At 42.8% G+C, this 15683-nt stretch overlaps 1 protein-coding gene across 4 annotated transcripts in view; it reads right to left on the bottom strand.

Annotated features, from left to right (window-relative positions):
* Positions 1 to 15683, bottom strand: part of KIAA0825 (KIAA0825 ortholog) — a 1025579-nt gene that overhangs the window by 500118 nt on the left and 509778 nt on the right. For all 4 annotated transcript variants that reach the window (XM_029573181.1, XM_029573174.1, XM_029573199.1 and 1 more), the window contains one exon: positions 1051 to 1239. In XM_029573181.1, the coding sequence (XP_029429041.1) occupies positions 1051 to 1239 (189 nt within the window). The remainder of the gene's footprint in view (positions 1 to 1050; positions 1240 to 15683) is intronic.

Here is a 15683-nt window from a genome sequence, read left to right as displayed (position 1 = left end):
GCTGGCTTGCTTCTTGACCATAGTCCAAAAAAACAATTGGTAGAAAAGCAAAAGATGTATATTAAAAAAAAAAAAAAAAGAAGATATGTTGAGAGGAAAATATCTTTGATAAAACTGCAAGTACTGAATTCTGCTTAGTGGAGCTGAAGCTGTGATTATGCGAACTGAAGCAGTGATGAAGAAAAAGAAAGTAAACTTTGAAAATGGTCATAAACCTAACTAGTAATACTATGATAGAAAAATAATATAGTCCTGACTGCAAAGGAATCAACATGCAGTGCCAAAAAGGTGGACCCTCCCCCCACCACCAGTTTTAGGCCTAAAATGGTGACAGCAGCAGTCCAGTGGTATTAGAGAATAACTGATGAGCAGCAGGATTCAAGAACAACTGATAAATGGCAGGTCCAATGGTGCACAGAAAACCACCAGCACATGCTCAAGGTTTTTGGGAAACCTTTCAGAGTTCTCTGACACCACAAGTGAGAATAGGTCACATGACCCACCAGTAAGGTTCATTGTAGCTGCTTGTCATAAAAAACCAAAATTCATCCCTAATAAAAGGCACGTCTACTTTAAGAACTAACCTTTACTCACCTCAATATTACTGCATTCTCACATTTTTCAGTGTTGTTCCTTAACTGCTTGTTCAGTTAGCATGTCATTTCCCCTTGATTTCAACTCTCCCAAATTTATGAATCCAGCTGAGAGGAGGTGATAAACCACTGTACATGATGTCAAAATCCATCATAAAGAAGGTGATGGCAACTTCCAAAAAATGACTGCCAGATTCTCCTTCAGGGATATGTTACTTTGGCACCTCAAATAAAGATATTTCAAGAATTCTACTGTCTGACAATGTGAGAGTAAGGAATAAGGTAGAAGCAAATATTCCCAATATTGTATATTTTAATGCAACTTGAAATTAACCTTCTTCAAAGTGAACTGATGGAAAAAATAAAAAATGTCATGAATGACTCACAGCTAATAAGAATGATCATTTCTAAACCAGTCTAGACACATTGCAACACTTTTACTAAACAGCTTTCATACCTTTCATATTGCATAAATATTCCCATAGCTGCACTTCATCCATGTATCTCTCTAGAACACTTCCAAGTGATTGGGGTGCTAATGTGCAATAAGACAACACAGTAAAGATTGCTTCGGTCAAGCTAGAATCTTTTCCATGGACTCCTTCTGAGAAACAGACTTGATCTTCACATTTTGGTAACTTATTTTCTGAAAAATAACAAAGGTAACATCATATTCTATGTTGTATATCGCTTTGAGAGATTCTTATCAGGAAAGCGATTAATAAGTAATTTTTAAATAAATTATTCTGAATAATGCAATATTTATTTAAGTAATTCACAAAACTTTAATAAAAGCAAAATTAAAACTTCTAAAAAGATCATTAGCACTATTATACAGAAATATCGCCTCGTAATCTGGACATAAGATCTGAGAGATAAAAATACATGATTCTCAGTATGCAAAATGATGTCAAATGACATCACTGATATTACAAGAAATGTATTAAGACTGCATTTACATTTTTAATTTAAAATGTAAAATTTGTAGGTAACTAACAAAATGTGTTATATAAACATTTGATTAAAAAAACCAAGAAATAACATCTGAATAAGGGACCTATGTGATTTTGAAAACTCATATACTGTACCTCATTGTGTTTGGATAATTCTAAAGTTGGTCCATAAAATGCTACCAGAATGATGCATTATTTAAAAAGATAATTTTAGAAAACATTCTCTGACACAGAGCAGTAGAGCTACCCATTTCTAGTTTACTGAATCTGAGTCCATTATACACAGAGTAAGGGGCAATGCAAAATTTACTCAATTCAGTGTCATGATGGACTAAACGTTCCCCCTTCCTTCACTCCCCATTACATACTTACGGGCCGATACAGTACAGTACTGTTAACCCGCCACTGTATGTGTGTTTTTGACGCGCTAGCGTTACCCCTTATTCAGTAAGGGGCCGAAAACGCGCGTCCAATCCCCCAAACCTAATAGCGCCTGCAACATGCAAATGCATGTTGATGGCCCTATTAGGTATTCCCGCACGATTCAGAAAACAAAATGTGCAGCCAAGCCGCACATTTGTCTTTCAGAAATTAGCATCTACCCAAAGGTAGGCGCTAGGGATGTGAATCGTGTCCTCGATCGTCTTAACGATCGATTTCGGCTGGGAGGGGGAGGGAATCGTATTGTTGCCGTTTGGGGGGGTAAAATATCGTGAAAAATCGTGAAAAATCGTTAAAAATCGAAAAATCGAAAAACCGGCACATTAAAACCCCCTAAAACCCACCCCCGACCCTTTAAATTAAATCCCCCACCCTCCCGAACCCCCCCCAATAACTTAAATAACCTGCGGGTCCAGCGGCGGTCCGGAACGGCAGCGGTCCGGAACGGGCTCCTGCTCCTGAATCTTGTCGTCTTCAGCCGGCGCCATTTGGAAAATGGCGCCGAAAAATGGCGGCGGCCATAGACGAAAAAGATTGGACGGCAGGAGGTCCTTCCGGACCCCCGCTGGACTTTTGGCAAGTCTCGTGGGGGTCAGGAGGCCCCCCACAAGCTGGCCAAAAGTTCCTGGAGGTCCAGCGGGGGTCAGGGAGCGATTTCCCGCCGCGAATCGTTTTCGTACGGAAAATGGCGCCGGCAGGAGATCGACTGCAGGAGGTCGTTCAGCGAGGCGCCGGAACCCTCGCTGAACGACCTCCTGCAGTCGATCTCCTGCCGGCGCCATTTTCCGTACGAAAACGATTCGCGGCGGGAAATCGCTCCCTGACCCCCGCTGGACCTCCAGGAACTTTTGGCCAGCTTGTGGGGGGCCTCCTGACCCCCACGAGACTTGCCAAAAGTCCAGCGGGGGTCCGGAAGGACCTCCTGCCGTCCAATCTTTTTCGTCTATGGCCGCCGCCATTTTTCGGCGCCATTTTGGAAAATGGCGCCGGCTGAAGACGACAAGATTCAGGAGCAGGAGCCCGTTCCGGACCGCTGCCGTTCCGGACCGCCGCTGGACCCGCAGGTTATTTAAGTTATTGGGGGGGGGGGGTTCGGGAGGGTGGGGGATTTAATTTAAAGGGTCGGGGGTGGGTTTTAGGGGGTTTTAGTGTGCCGGCTCACGATTCTAACGATTTATAACGATAAATCGTTAGAATCTGTATTGTATTGTGTTCCATAACGGTTTAAGACGATATTAAAATTATCGGACGATAATTTTAATCGTCCTAAAACGATTCACATCCCTAGTAGGCGCTAATTTCTTCGGGCACTGGGAAAATGCACAGAAAAGCAGTAAAAACTGCTTTTCTGTGCACCCTCCAACTTAATATCATGGCGATATTAAGTTGGAGGTCCCGAAGGGTAAAAAAAGTAAAAAAATTAAAAAATAAAAAAAAATTTGAAGTTGGCCCGTGGCTGTCGGGTCGAAAACCGGATGCTCAATTTTGCCGGAGTCCGGTTTCCGAGCCCGTGGCTGTCAGCGGGCTCGAGAACTGATGCCGGCAAAATTGAGGGTCGGCTGTCAAACCTGCTGACTGCCGCCGCTCCAGTCCAAAAGGAGGCGCTAGGGACGCGCTAGTGTCCCTAGCGCCTCCTTTTACCCATTTTTACCGCCGGGCCTCATTTAAATACAGAATCGTGCGCTCTCCCGTGTTTTTACTGTATTGGTCCGTTAGTTATAAAAGCATAACAATTTGCAGTTTTAAGGGACAGGAGCTGCTCATCTTTGGTTTGCAGTTCTTACACTAGAATGTGCAAATTCACCAAAGAGAGAATGATTCAGAATCATTAATATCTAAGTGAAATCTATTGTGTAAATCACATGCCATCAATGCATTCAGTTTTTATCTATGAGGATAAGAAACCAGTATAACAAGTTAATTGTATATACTGTTATACAGTACTGAAAATATAATGTAAATGTATCAATGAATGACACCATCATTATTATAATCATATAGAATACAGATAATTTAACCTTCTTTAATATTCTATATTCAAAAAAGTTTACATTCTTTTTATTACACAATCTCCAAACATTGTTTATTAATTATATGCCAATAATGAACAAAGTAGAAATGCTACTCTCCAATAATAATCCACACACACAGATGGAGAGTAGACAAAGTATACAGTCCAAAGACTTCAGTAGAGTTATTCAAGCAGAAACTCTTTTCTTGGTTTATTGTTTTATAAACGGCTGCTTCACAGGCTCAATACAGTATACAAAAGTTGTCAATCAGGTCCCCCGACACGGACCGTGTTTTGCTCAAAGCTGCATCGGGAGGGACTAATGCAGTGTATAATTTCAACCACTACAAATAAAACTTACTTATTACATAAGGAATAACATAGGACTGTAAAATAAGGGCTAGTTAGCAATTAGTGCCGGAACACATACCTTATGCATAGTCCAGATTTAGTTCTATGGAGAAACACAAATTTAAAGAGCTGTGTTTTGGCGCGAAAAGGACTATCCTTCGTCCCCACTGTACCTTATGATTCTTTTGATATACAAGTACATTTATATCATTTTTTTCATTCCCTGCATATTAAATGTTTTTTCACGAATTCTCCACCCACCCATGATATCTCCATATGATGTAAGAAATCACGTTGGATTCCTCCAGGTCCTCCTGATCCTGTTCTCCACACTTTTGAAAAATTAGTTTTATCAGAAATTGACCAGTTACCCCTTTATCCGAAGGTTACACAATACAATACATCAAGAGCAGAAAAAAGTGCCATCAATTCTTTAGCCAGTGATGCCTCTATAGTTATCAAGCCAGCAGATAAGGGGGGTGGTGTGGTGGTTTTAAACCGTTCAACTTACATTAATAAAGTAAGATGCCAACTTCAGGACAACGAATATTACTTCCCCTTACCTAATGACCCCACTGCAGAATTACAGTCATTGATTAGAAACATTGTACAACAAGCCTTTGACTCACACCAGATCACCCTCTGTGAAGCTGATGTTTTACAAGTTCCTTTTCCACGCATTCCCTCCTTTTACATTCTCCCAAAAATGCATAAGTCCTTACAGAATCCCCCCGGCCGACCTATTGTATCCGATATAGGTTCAGTATTAGAACCTCTTTCACAGTTTGTAGACCTATTCATACAACCCTTTAGGTCGTTCATATATCAAGGATTCTAATCATCTGATTACGCTTCTTCATGATTCTCCTACCCCCCTCCCCCCCCCCCCGGACTTTTGTTTTTTGATCACCTTAGATATAACATTGTATTCCAATAACCCGCAGGATGAAGCTCTGATTGTGATTGAAGAAACTTTGAATTTACGCCCTACCCCCACTCGTATTTCTACTGCATTCTTGTTAACAGTGTCACAATTAGCTCTGACTAGAAATTATTTTCTATTTGAATCTATCATTTACCAACAGGTTAAAGGCACCGCCATGGGGGCCACCATGGCGCCTAGCCTTGCCTATCTCTATGTGAATATATTCGAAGAAGTTTTTCTTTACCCTTCGCCTTGGACATCTTTTATTCATTTTTGGAAGTGGTACATTGATGACATCCTTTTGATTTGGACGGGCATTGATGTACAGTTCTATATGTTTTTTGATTGGTTAAACTCGTATAATAGACACTTACAGTTTAATTTTTGTATTAGCCCTCACAGTATAGCATTTCTGGATATCCCGATTTCTTTATCATCTGGTATTTTTTCTACGACTATTTTTAGAAAAAGTACAGACCACAACACATTGTTAAAATTCGACAGTCATTACCCTTCCCATTTAAGAAAGAATATACCAGTGGGACAACTACTAAGGCTTTATCGCCTCTGTTCATCCCAGTCCGAGTTTGTTAATCAAGCTAAGCAGATGATTCTACAGTTTCAAGAAAGAGGGTATCCCCACTGAGTTTTACAAAGGACTTTCAAACGTGCACTTTTTGCTAACCGTGATTTTTTTGTTTATTCCCCAAACTCGGTCTTCTGACGGTTGGATCAATTATATCTTACCTTTTTCAACCCATACCCGTGACCTAACAACCATTATTAAATGTCATTGGTCCATCTTGGCATCACATGATTGTCTCAATTTTCCTTTACGATCACTTTTCGTCGAGGCCATAATCTCAGGGATATATTAGTACACTCCCAACTTACTGATATTAGTCCCTCTAACACTGCCATTCACTCTGGTTTTTTGCCTTGTTCAGTATGTCCACATCTCTTTCTAGCACCACTTTTCAACATCCCATCTCTCAGTTTTTTTGTAATTTGAATTTCTCTACAACTTGTGCTTCACGAGGGGTCATTTATGTGATTATTTGCCCCTGCCCCAAATTGTATGTGGGCAAAACCTCTAGGTCAGTACGTACCAGAATTATTGAACACTGGTCCAACATCCGAACCGGTCGAGAAACAGCACCATTGGTTCCTCATTGAATCTCCCACGCCCACATAGAATCTGATCTAAAATTTCTTGTTATTGATGTTATTCCTCCCCCAACATGGGGGGGGGGGGGGAATTTCGCAGAAATTTTAATACGTAGGGAAAAGAAGTGAATATATAAATTGGATTGTTTATCTCCAAAGGGATTGAATAACAAAATAGAATGGTTTCATTTTATTTGACTGTACTATGTAAGTTCTTTGATGTTTTCTGATTGGCTGTTGTATTCCATGTTGGTGCATTCTCATTGGTGCCTCCTTTTCGCGCCAAAACATAGCTCTTTAAATTTGTGTTTCTGTTTGCACTACTTGCTCTCCATAGAACTAAATCTTGACTATGCGTAAGGTATGTGTCCCGGTGCTAATTGCTAACTAGCCCTTATTTTACAGTCCTATGTTATGCCTTATGTAATAAGCAATTTTTGTTTTATTTGTAGTGGTTGAAATTATACACTGCATTTAGTCCCTCCCGATGCAGCTTTGAGCGAAACACGGTCCGTGTCGGGGGACCTGATTGACAACTTGTGTATACTGTATTGAGCCTGTGGAGCAGCCGTTTATAAAACAATAAAGCAAGAAAAGACTTTCTGTTTGAATAACTCTACTGAAGTCTTTGGACTGTTTACTTTGTCTACTCTCCATCTGTGTGTATTAATTATATGCAAAATATAAAAACATCACAATATTAAACAAACATTCTTCATTAAAAAAAAACATTCACACAATACCATTCATAACATCCACCTCTATACTGCCCTTCACTGTTTGCTTACCATTTCATAAAACCTTCATAAGAATCAACTAAACCATAATCATATTCATCTTCAATAACCTTACACTTGTTTCAAAAAAGTATACTTGTTTCAAAAAACTATGCCACTATAGTCGCTTTCTAAGTATAATGCCTTGTATTCTTTGTGCCATTTATTTATTAGATGCGTTTGCAGCTTTAACTCTTAACATGGTCTTCTCGGCTCAATCCCAGCATAGTCTGTTAACATATTTTTGGCTCAGTCCCTACAAAGGCCTCTTTTTCAGCATCATCAGGGGAATGTGTTTATCGTTGAAATAACATGTTTTTGTGCTTCTTCACAAAAAGATGCTCAAGTCGATAGTTTTCCATCATCAATGGCTCTAAATATGTTCGTCATATTTCATGGTAAACAGCATTAAAATTCAGCCTTTGTTGGAAAGCTATCGGCTTGAGCATCTTTTCAAGAAGAACCATAAAAATCTGTTATTTCAGCGATAAACACATTCCCCTGAAATGGTAAGCGAGCAGTGAAGAGCAGTATAGAAATGGATGGTATGAATGGTATTGTATGAATGGTTTTGTATTGTGATGTTTTTATATTTTTTATATAATTGATAACCAATGTTGTTTGGAAATTGTGTAATAAAAATTTTAACTTTTGTGAATATGGAGTATTAAAGAAGGTTAAATTGTCTAGTTTCTTTATAATTATAATATTGATGGTGTCACTCATCCATATATTTACATAACACTTATTGAGTCCCCTCAATCTTTTAATTGCTAAAAGCCAATATTTCTCCATAATATATATATTAATAGTATAGTTCCAAGGTCAAGTCTGCAAACAAATTCCTGAAGCTCAAAGGAATAGTCAGTCAATAGATTAATACATTTTTGTCAGTTTATGCTTGTGATAATTCAGGCAGCTAGGAAAATTCAATACTTGATAGAACCAGACTAGAAAAGTGATCCTGATCAAACATTTGTCAGTCTTTGTAGAAGATGACAGGTATTTGAATACGTAAGTGAATGCAGTGCGGCACTCAAAAAGAATCATGGCAGAAGTTAAAGCAATGTTGTACTTCTGTGATAAATGTTAGACCACTTTAAAATGACAGAACTAAATTACTTTATATGTAACAGGATGTGGATCTAATATTTTCTGTATGATAAGTAGTGAGAATGATTGATTGAAATTGATTTTTAAACAAAATAATACAACATAGTTAAGTATTCCTGAGATACAATCATTTTATTAAGTTGGAGTACATGGAAAAATGGAGAGACCTTGTACTCTGTCACATTAATTATTATCCATTAACCTTCCCCACAACTACAGATCTTAATCTAATACAGTTACTAGGCTATTTTATATTATGTATATGGTTTTTATAGTATACATTGTCTTTCATATATAAGCAAAATACTTTACAATTGCTAATATGATAAAAAGAATACAAAAACCAAGAATGATTTAAAAATGATACATATACTGCATTTTTTCTTAGGTGCATAAAACAGTAGCCTTACCTCCCTTCCTCAATTATTCCTGCTAGAGTTTATTATGGGACTTCTACTGTGATGCTTTCCTCTTCATTTTATAAGTACTATACTTCTTTCCCACCTCATTACAAACCTGTCATTTAAAAAGTTGGAAGTTATTTGCCAGCAAAATTAAAGACTAGCTCCTCCTTAGGGATTACTCTCTAGGAAGTCAATTCACTCCACAATTTTGGGCCTCTGTAGAATAGCACCATATATTTGGTTTTCCCAAACACCAACTATTGTAACAATGTCCATCTGGGAGATATTTGGGGTACAGAAACACCTATTTGATTTATGTAATGGGAGGTGATGTGTGGTAAGCAAGCTTACCACACATCACCTCCCATTACATAAATCCTTACTGATTAAATAAGTGATTCTCCTAGAATCTGATACGCGACTTATGATTTATTTCTTGGATTACGTTGTATGCCTATCGATTTTGTACTTTGACTCGGCTATTTATATACTTATCTTTTGTATATAGTTTTGGTGATATGTATATAGTGATTTTGCTGTTCTCAATTTTATGTAAGGGCCCTGCCCAAAAGTTAACCTGTTTGCAATGTTATATGTAAGGGTTCTGCCCAATGGTTCCTGTTTAACTGTAAACCGATACGATGTGTGAACGGTTATCGGTATAAAAAAGACATTAAATAAATAAATAAATAATAAAAATTTGGCATGGCTTGAGAAAAAGATACTTGGGCATACAGTGGGCAAAGCCACCAGAGATAATTTATTAATACCCTCTGCTCTATCCCTGAACCAGACCAGAAGAGAATATTCATCCATACAATTATGCTATTTTTATTTGCCTTCTAAAGACTTCCATCCTGATTATATTTGTTATGCATGCCGGCCGCAGCAGACTCGTGGCTCGGCCCCCTTACCTCTCTCAAGTGAATCCAGTGCATGGCCCCTCATCCCTGGCAGCGGTAGGCCGCCGGCTCCATCCTCGGGCCGCCCCTGGTGCCTCTGGCTCAGCTACAGATCCTGGTGCTCAGCGTCAGGCCTCTCTGTGTGGCCCGCGGAGAAACATCACCTCTCAGTGCCACGCCGCTCCCTAGGCACGCATGCATCTCTAAGGCTTAAGTAGGACCCACGCGGTAACCGTGCTGTGGCCCCGGATGATGATGTCAGCGGAGTTCAAGTATTTAAGTCCGGACTCCGCTTCCTAAGATTGCCTTTGCAACAGGTCTCCTCACTGGTCGAGTACTCGTTGCCTCCTTGTGATTCTCCATGTTCCTGGTTCCTGATCCTCGTTGACTCCTGTTCCTGATTTCCTCATTCCTGCATTCCAGATCTTCAACCCTTCCTCGGATTGCCTTCATGGACTTTTGACTCTGCTTTGCCTGACCACGCCATTGACTCTCTCCAAGCCTGGACCTCTGCATTGCCTGACCACGCCATTGACTCTCTCCAAGCCCAGACCTCTGCTTTGCCTGACCACGCCGTTGCCTCTCTCCAGACCCAGACCTCTGCATTTCCTGACTATTCTGTTGCCTCTCTCCAGGCCTAGACCTTTGCATTGCCTGACTTCGCTCTTGACTCTCTCCTCGTCTAGACCTCAGACTTGCTTGCCACTGCTTCCAGATTGCCGCCAGCCCTGACTCCAGCTTTCCCTACGACACTTCTTCAGTTAACGTCCTGGACCTGACCTATTCAGGCTTTGGCCTGTTCTTGCTTAGGCACCCTCTGTCTGACTTTGGTTCTATTGGTGCCCGTGTCTCCAGGACTCTGCCTCATCCAATACAGACTGTCACTCTCTCCTGCTGCTGTTTCTGGGCTGACCTCGATCTTTCCATCGACGACAACTGACGGAAGCCCACCTAAGTCCTGCCAACCCCGGCACCCAAAGGCTCAATCCACAGGGAACGAGGGCTGGTATTGGTGAAGTGCCAGTCAGCCTCCGTCCATCAGACCTCTTCGCTTGCCGATGGTGGGGACCCATAGGATCCCTCCTACGGGTTGTGTCAACCCCACCTCGGCCCAAGGGTCCACCTCTGGCGTAACAGGTTGCAAAGGCCATGGACTCGGTGGAGCCGTGTGCCCTCCAGGCTATTTCTGGCCTGGCCTCAAAGGTACAAGAACAGCAACAGTTTCTCGAGGCTCTGGCCTCCTCTTTTAAGCGTCTACATGTTTGGCTTGATGCCATATCCAGCAACCCAGTTCCAGTATTGGCTTCCTCTCACCAGTAGCCTTCTCCTTCCACTCCTAGAGCCTTGTTGGCTCTTCCAGCTCTACCTCGTTTCAATGGTGACTCCAAGCTCTGCAGAGGGTTTATCAACCAATGCTACATGCAGTTTGCTCTGCAGCCCTCCATCTTTCAAGATGAATTAACGAAAGTCAACTTTATTTTGTCTCACCTAGAGGGGAAGAAGCTGGCTTGGGCTTCTCCCTTGTGGGAGCGATCAGACTCTCTCTTACAGGAACTGTCTCGATTTGTGGCTGTGTTCCGGCAAACATTTGATGATCCTGGGTGGCATACCGTGGCAAGCACTAATTTGTTGCACCTACGACAAGGCCAAAGAAGCCTATTTGACTATAGCATTGAATTCCAGACCATAGCTTCAGAACTCGCTTGGCAGGAGGACTGCCTGCGAGGTATCTACCTGGATGGACTCTCTCTCCGCAACTGAAGGATGAATTGGCCGCATGGGAGCTCCCTTCCTCTCTCGAGGATCTTATCGATCTAACAGGCCGAATCGATCATCATCTCCAAGAGCATCACCAGGAGAATTGGATGCCCATGAAGCCCTCTCGGGTTCGTTCCCACTCACCACCAGCTACCAAACCTACCACAGGTAGGACCGCTATTGTGGCCGAAATGGATGAACCCATGCAGTTGGGCCTTGGGCGGCTGTCCCCGGAAGAGCGCCTTCGGCGGAGACAAACAGGCCTGTGTCTGTATTGCGGGGCACCTGGCCATCATCTATAGATGTGCCCAGTCCATCCAGGAAAACTTCCCGGCCTAAGTTCAGTTGGGGCCCTGAACTTGGGCACAATGTCTATGGCCCCTCAGTTATCTGTTCCTGTCACCTTAATATGGGTCTCCCAGTCCTTTCCAGTTCTTGCTCTGGTAGATTCTGGAACAGGAGGCAATTTTATCTGCAAGGATCTAGTTCAACTCCTGGTTATAAATACCCGTCCTTTGGATTCTTCCTTGTGCATTGCTTCGACCTATGGAGAACTGTTACCCGGTCAAATTTTCTTGTCTACAGAGCCAGTTCAATTTCTTACTGGTGCCCTTCACTCTGAAGAAATCAAACTATTGATACCAGAGAAATCCATTCACTCGGTAGTTCTAGGGCTACCTTGTCTCCAACGTCACTCCCCCCCATTTGACTGGGGATCGCTCCAGCTGGTGGAATGGGGTTCCACCTGCCATCAGACTTGTCTGCGTAAAGTGGCGTCACCACCCATGATTTCTCTGTCGACCACCTCCTCCGGCTTATCAGCCCCCTAAGCAGACTTTGAAGATGTGTTCTCAAAGAAAAGGCGGCCATCCTATCACCTTTTCGGAGGTTTAATTGTCCCATTGACCTTCTGCCTGGAACCACGCCTCCCTGAAGGCGCACTTATCCTCTGTCTCTTCCTAAGACCAAGGCCATGACTGAGTACATCCAAGAGAACCTCGCGAAAGGGTTAATTCGTCCTTCTACACATGTCCTGCCGGTGCAGGATTCTTCTTCGTTACGAAGAAAGTCAGATCTTTACGGCTGTGTATTTTTGCGGCTTAAATGCAATTACCCACAAAGACAAATATCCTTTGCCCTTGATCTCTGAACTATTTGACCGACTACACGGGGCTTCTATATTCACCAAGTTGGATCTACGCGGGGCTTACAACTTGGTGCGTATTCATTCTGATGACATCTGGAAGACAGCTTTCAACACCAGAGACGGACATTACGAATATTTAGTGATGCCCTTCGGCCTCTGTAACGCACCCGCAGTATTCCAACGAATGATTAATGAAATCTTCAGAATCTGTTATACGTTAAAGTTGTGGCATATTTGGATGACATCCTTGTCTTTTTCAAGGATCTGGCTATGCACCGCACTGATGTTCGTACTGTTCTACAACGTCTCTGTAAGAATCATCAGTTTGCAAAACTGGATAAGCGCTCGTTTGAAAAGTCCAATTTGCCCTTTCTTGGGTATATAATTTCCCAACGGGGATTTTCGATGGATTCTGAGAAACTCAAAGGAATCCAAGATTGGCCACAGCCCGTGGGCCTTAAAGTGCTACAATGATTTCTAGGATTCACAAATTATTACCGCCATGCAAAAGGAGAAGTAAAAGATGTGGCCAGGTTTTTGCCTCAAGCCCAGTGAAATGGCGGGCGATGCTTCCTGGCTGGTACGTTACCTTAATAGGATGGGGGCGAATAATTTGCTGTGCGGTTTCCAGGATGGTTTCTCTTATCCCCCGCACAGGACAGCTACCATCCTTTAAGGTGGTCATTGCCCCTTTGGTGCACATTCTTGCCAGCAATGTCAGGGAGAAACTCAGAAGGGAGGTTCAGCTGGGGCAGATTGCCAGCCACCTTTCGCTGAGCCCCCGTTGGAGCATCTTGTGTTTCCCCACTGGAGATTTCCATTTCAAGGGGTCTTCCTATTGCAACAGATGTCAATCAATGTGAAGATGGATTTCGTGCGCCTGTTTTGAAACATTCAGTGCCTTCTTGCATTGGGCACACAGAGGCATCTGGGCTGGCATCTCTGGTTCACCATCTGGATTTCTTGTTTACAGAAAAAGGAGGTACACCTGAATGGGTCAAGTGTTTGACACACTTTAAGAGCTGTTGGTGTCCCTTAGACAGAGGATAAGTCTCAAGGCCTGGTAATGATACTTACTTTCTAGGGATCAAGCTTGATTCCACCTTGGAGGGTCTGGTTTGTGACCACATAAAAACATAAGAAATTGCCATGCTGGGTTGGACCAAGGGTCCATTAAGCCCGGCATCCTGTTTCCAACAGAGGCCAAACCAGGCCACAAGAACCTGGCAATTACCCAAACACCTAGAAGATCCCATGCTACTGATGCAATTAATAGCAGTGGCTATTCCCTAAGTAAACTTGATTAACAGCAGTTAATGGACTTCTCCTCCAAGAACTTATCCAAACCTTTTTTGAACCCAGATACACTAACTGTACTAACCACATCCTCTGGCAACAAATTTCAGAACTTAATTGTGCATTGAGTGAAAAATAATTTTCTCTGATTAGTCTTAAATGTGCTACTTGCTAACTTCATGGAATGCCCCCTAATCCTTCTATTATTTGAAAGTGTAAATAACCGAGTCATATCTACTCATTCAAGACCTCTCATGATCTTAAAGATCTCTATCATATCCCCCGTCAGCTGTCTCTTCTCAAAGCTGAACAACCCTAATCTCTTCAGCTTTTCCTCATAGGGGAGCTGTTCTTTCCCCTTTATTATTTTGGTTGCCCTTCTCTGTAGCTTTATGGTCTAAGTCCCTAAAGGATTGTAACGGCGTCTCAGCATGGCTTCTTAGACCGGTCAGCAGTGATGACATCCAAATATACTCTGATGCATCAGGAGGGATTAGTTTTTCTATTTTTTGTCAAAGGAGTGTGGTGCCCAGTGCATTGGCCAGACCACTAAACGGCATGTGGCCCAACCAGGAACATCACATTTCCTGAGCTGTTTTCCTATAGTAGTTGCTATGCACATCTGGGGTGAGGCGTTTGGTTGTCAACAGGTGGTGTTGTGGTGTGGCAATGCGGTGGCGGTCCGGTCAGTGAAGAAGCAGATTTCTGGGTGTTGGAGTTGCGGTAGGAGATCGTGTTGTGCTCCTTGCGTATGAACATTGTGGCGCGAGTGAAGCATGTTCCTAGAATGTGCGGTGAGATGGCATATTCTCTCACTGCAAATGATCACTATTAGGGTGGCTGGCACCACAAGCAGAGCAGATCGGCTTAGAGGTACCTGGGTGGCCACAGTCTTTCAGAACTGGATGGCATGTGAGTTGCTGCGAAGATCACCCTCTCCATCCATGTGGAGCAATTGCATTTGCCACTACAACAAGGTGGGGGCATTTTTCATGGCGAACAGCTGGTCCGGTCACCGAGTTCCAGAGGATCTCTTGATTAGTTGCATAGTACATGCTAAACAACAGGAACCATCCAGGAACATGGTTTGTTCGCACCTTGCCACCCTGGCATTATTCTTGAAGCTGGAAACAGGACATGCAGAGCAGTATTTTGTGATCAAGGGGGTGTAGTGGGGCTGGGCCAGGGAGCCTTTGCCGTCGCGCAGCACTCAGAGACCGTTGAACCATTACCTCCTATTACTGCCTTGGTGCGTACTGCCCATGGTAGCAGCAGCCGAGTTTGAGGCTGCGCTATTCTGGGTTACCTTCGCGCTTGTATTTTTGGAGTTTGCGTGGAGTGCATCACAGCTGCGGGGTTTGCTGTGGGAGGATGCCGGCATTTGAACAGCATGTTATGCCTAGGATTGAGACAGTCCAAGACTGATTGAGGGGCATGCGGTCAAGTCATCAAGTTGACATGAAAGATCAAGTAACATGTCAAGTTGTGACCAAAGGAGTAGTTTGTTCTTACTTCACCGGGATAAATCCTCCATCAAGCAGATCTCAGTTTTCAGCAGTCTCCAAGAAACTTTGGCGAAAGCCTGGCTCCAGAGTGAGTGTTTCTGCACTCACTCTTCCTGCATCAGAGCCTGCTTCTGGTGATGCTACTGCTGGTCTCCCACAGGCTGTCATTCAGCAGATGGGCTGATGTTGGTTCGAAGCTGTTGCATCATATTTTAGGCTTGACAATGGTTCCCCTGCGCTTGTGCCGGGTCAGGTGCATACCGCCTTGGGGCCAACATTCGGCGTTTGCCCATGGATGATGAATGTCAGGTCCAGGGGATTGAGCTTTTATGGATGGTTTT

This window comes from Rhinatrema bivittatum, chromosome 1, assembly GCF_901001135.1.
Source record: "Rhinatrema bivittatum chromosome 1, aRhiBiv1.1, whole genome shotgun sequence".
NCBI lineage: Eukaryota > Metazoa > Chordata > Amphibia > Gymnophiona > Rhinatrematidae > Rhinatrema > Rhinatrema bivittatum.
The sequence above is the reverse complement of the archived record's forward strand: the minus strand, read 5'-3'. Positions and strand labels throughout refer to the sequence as shown.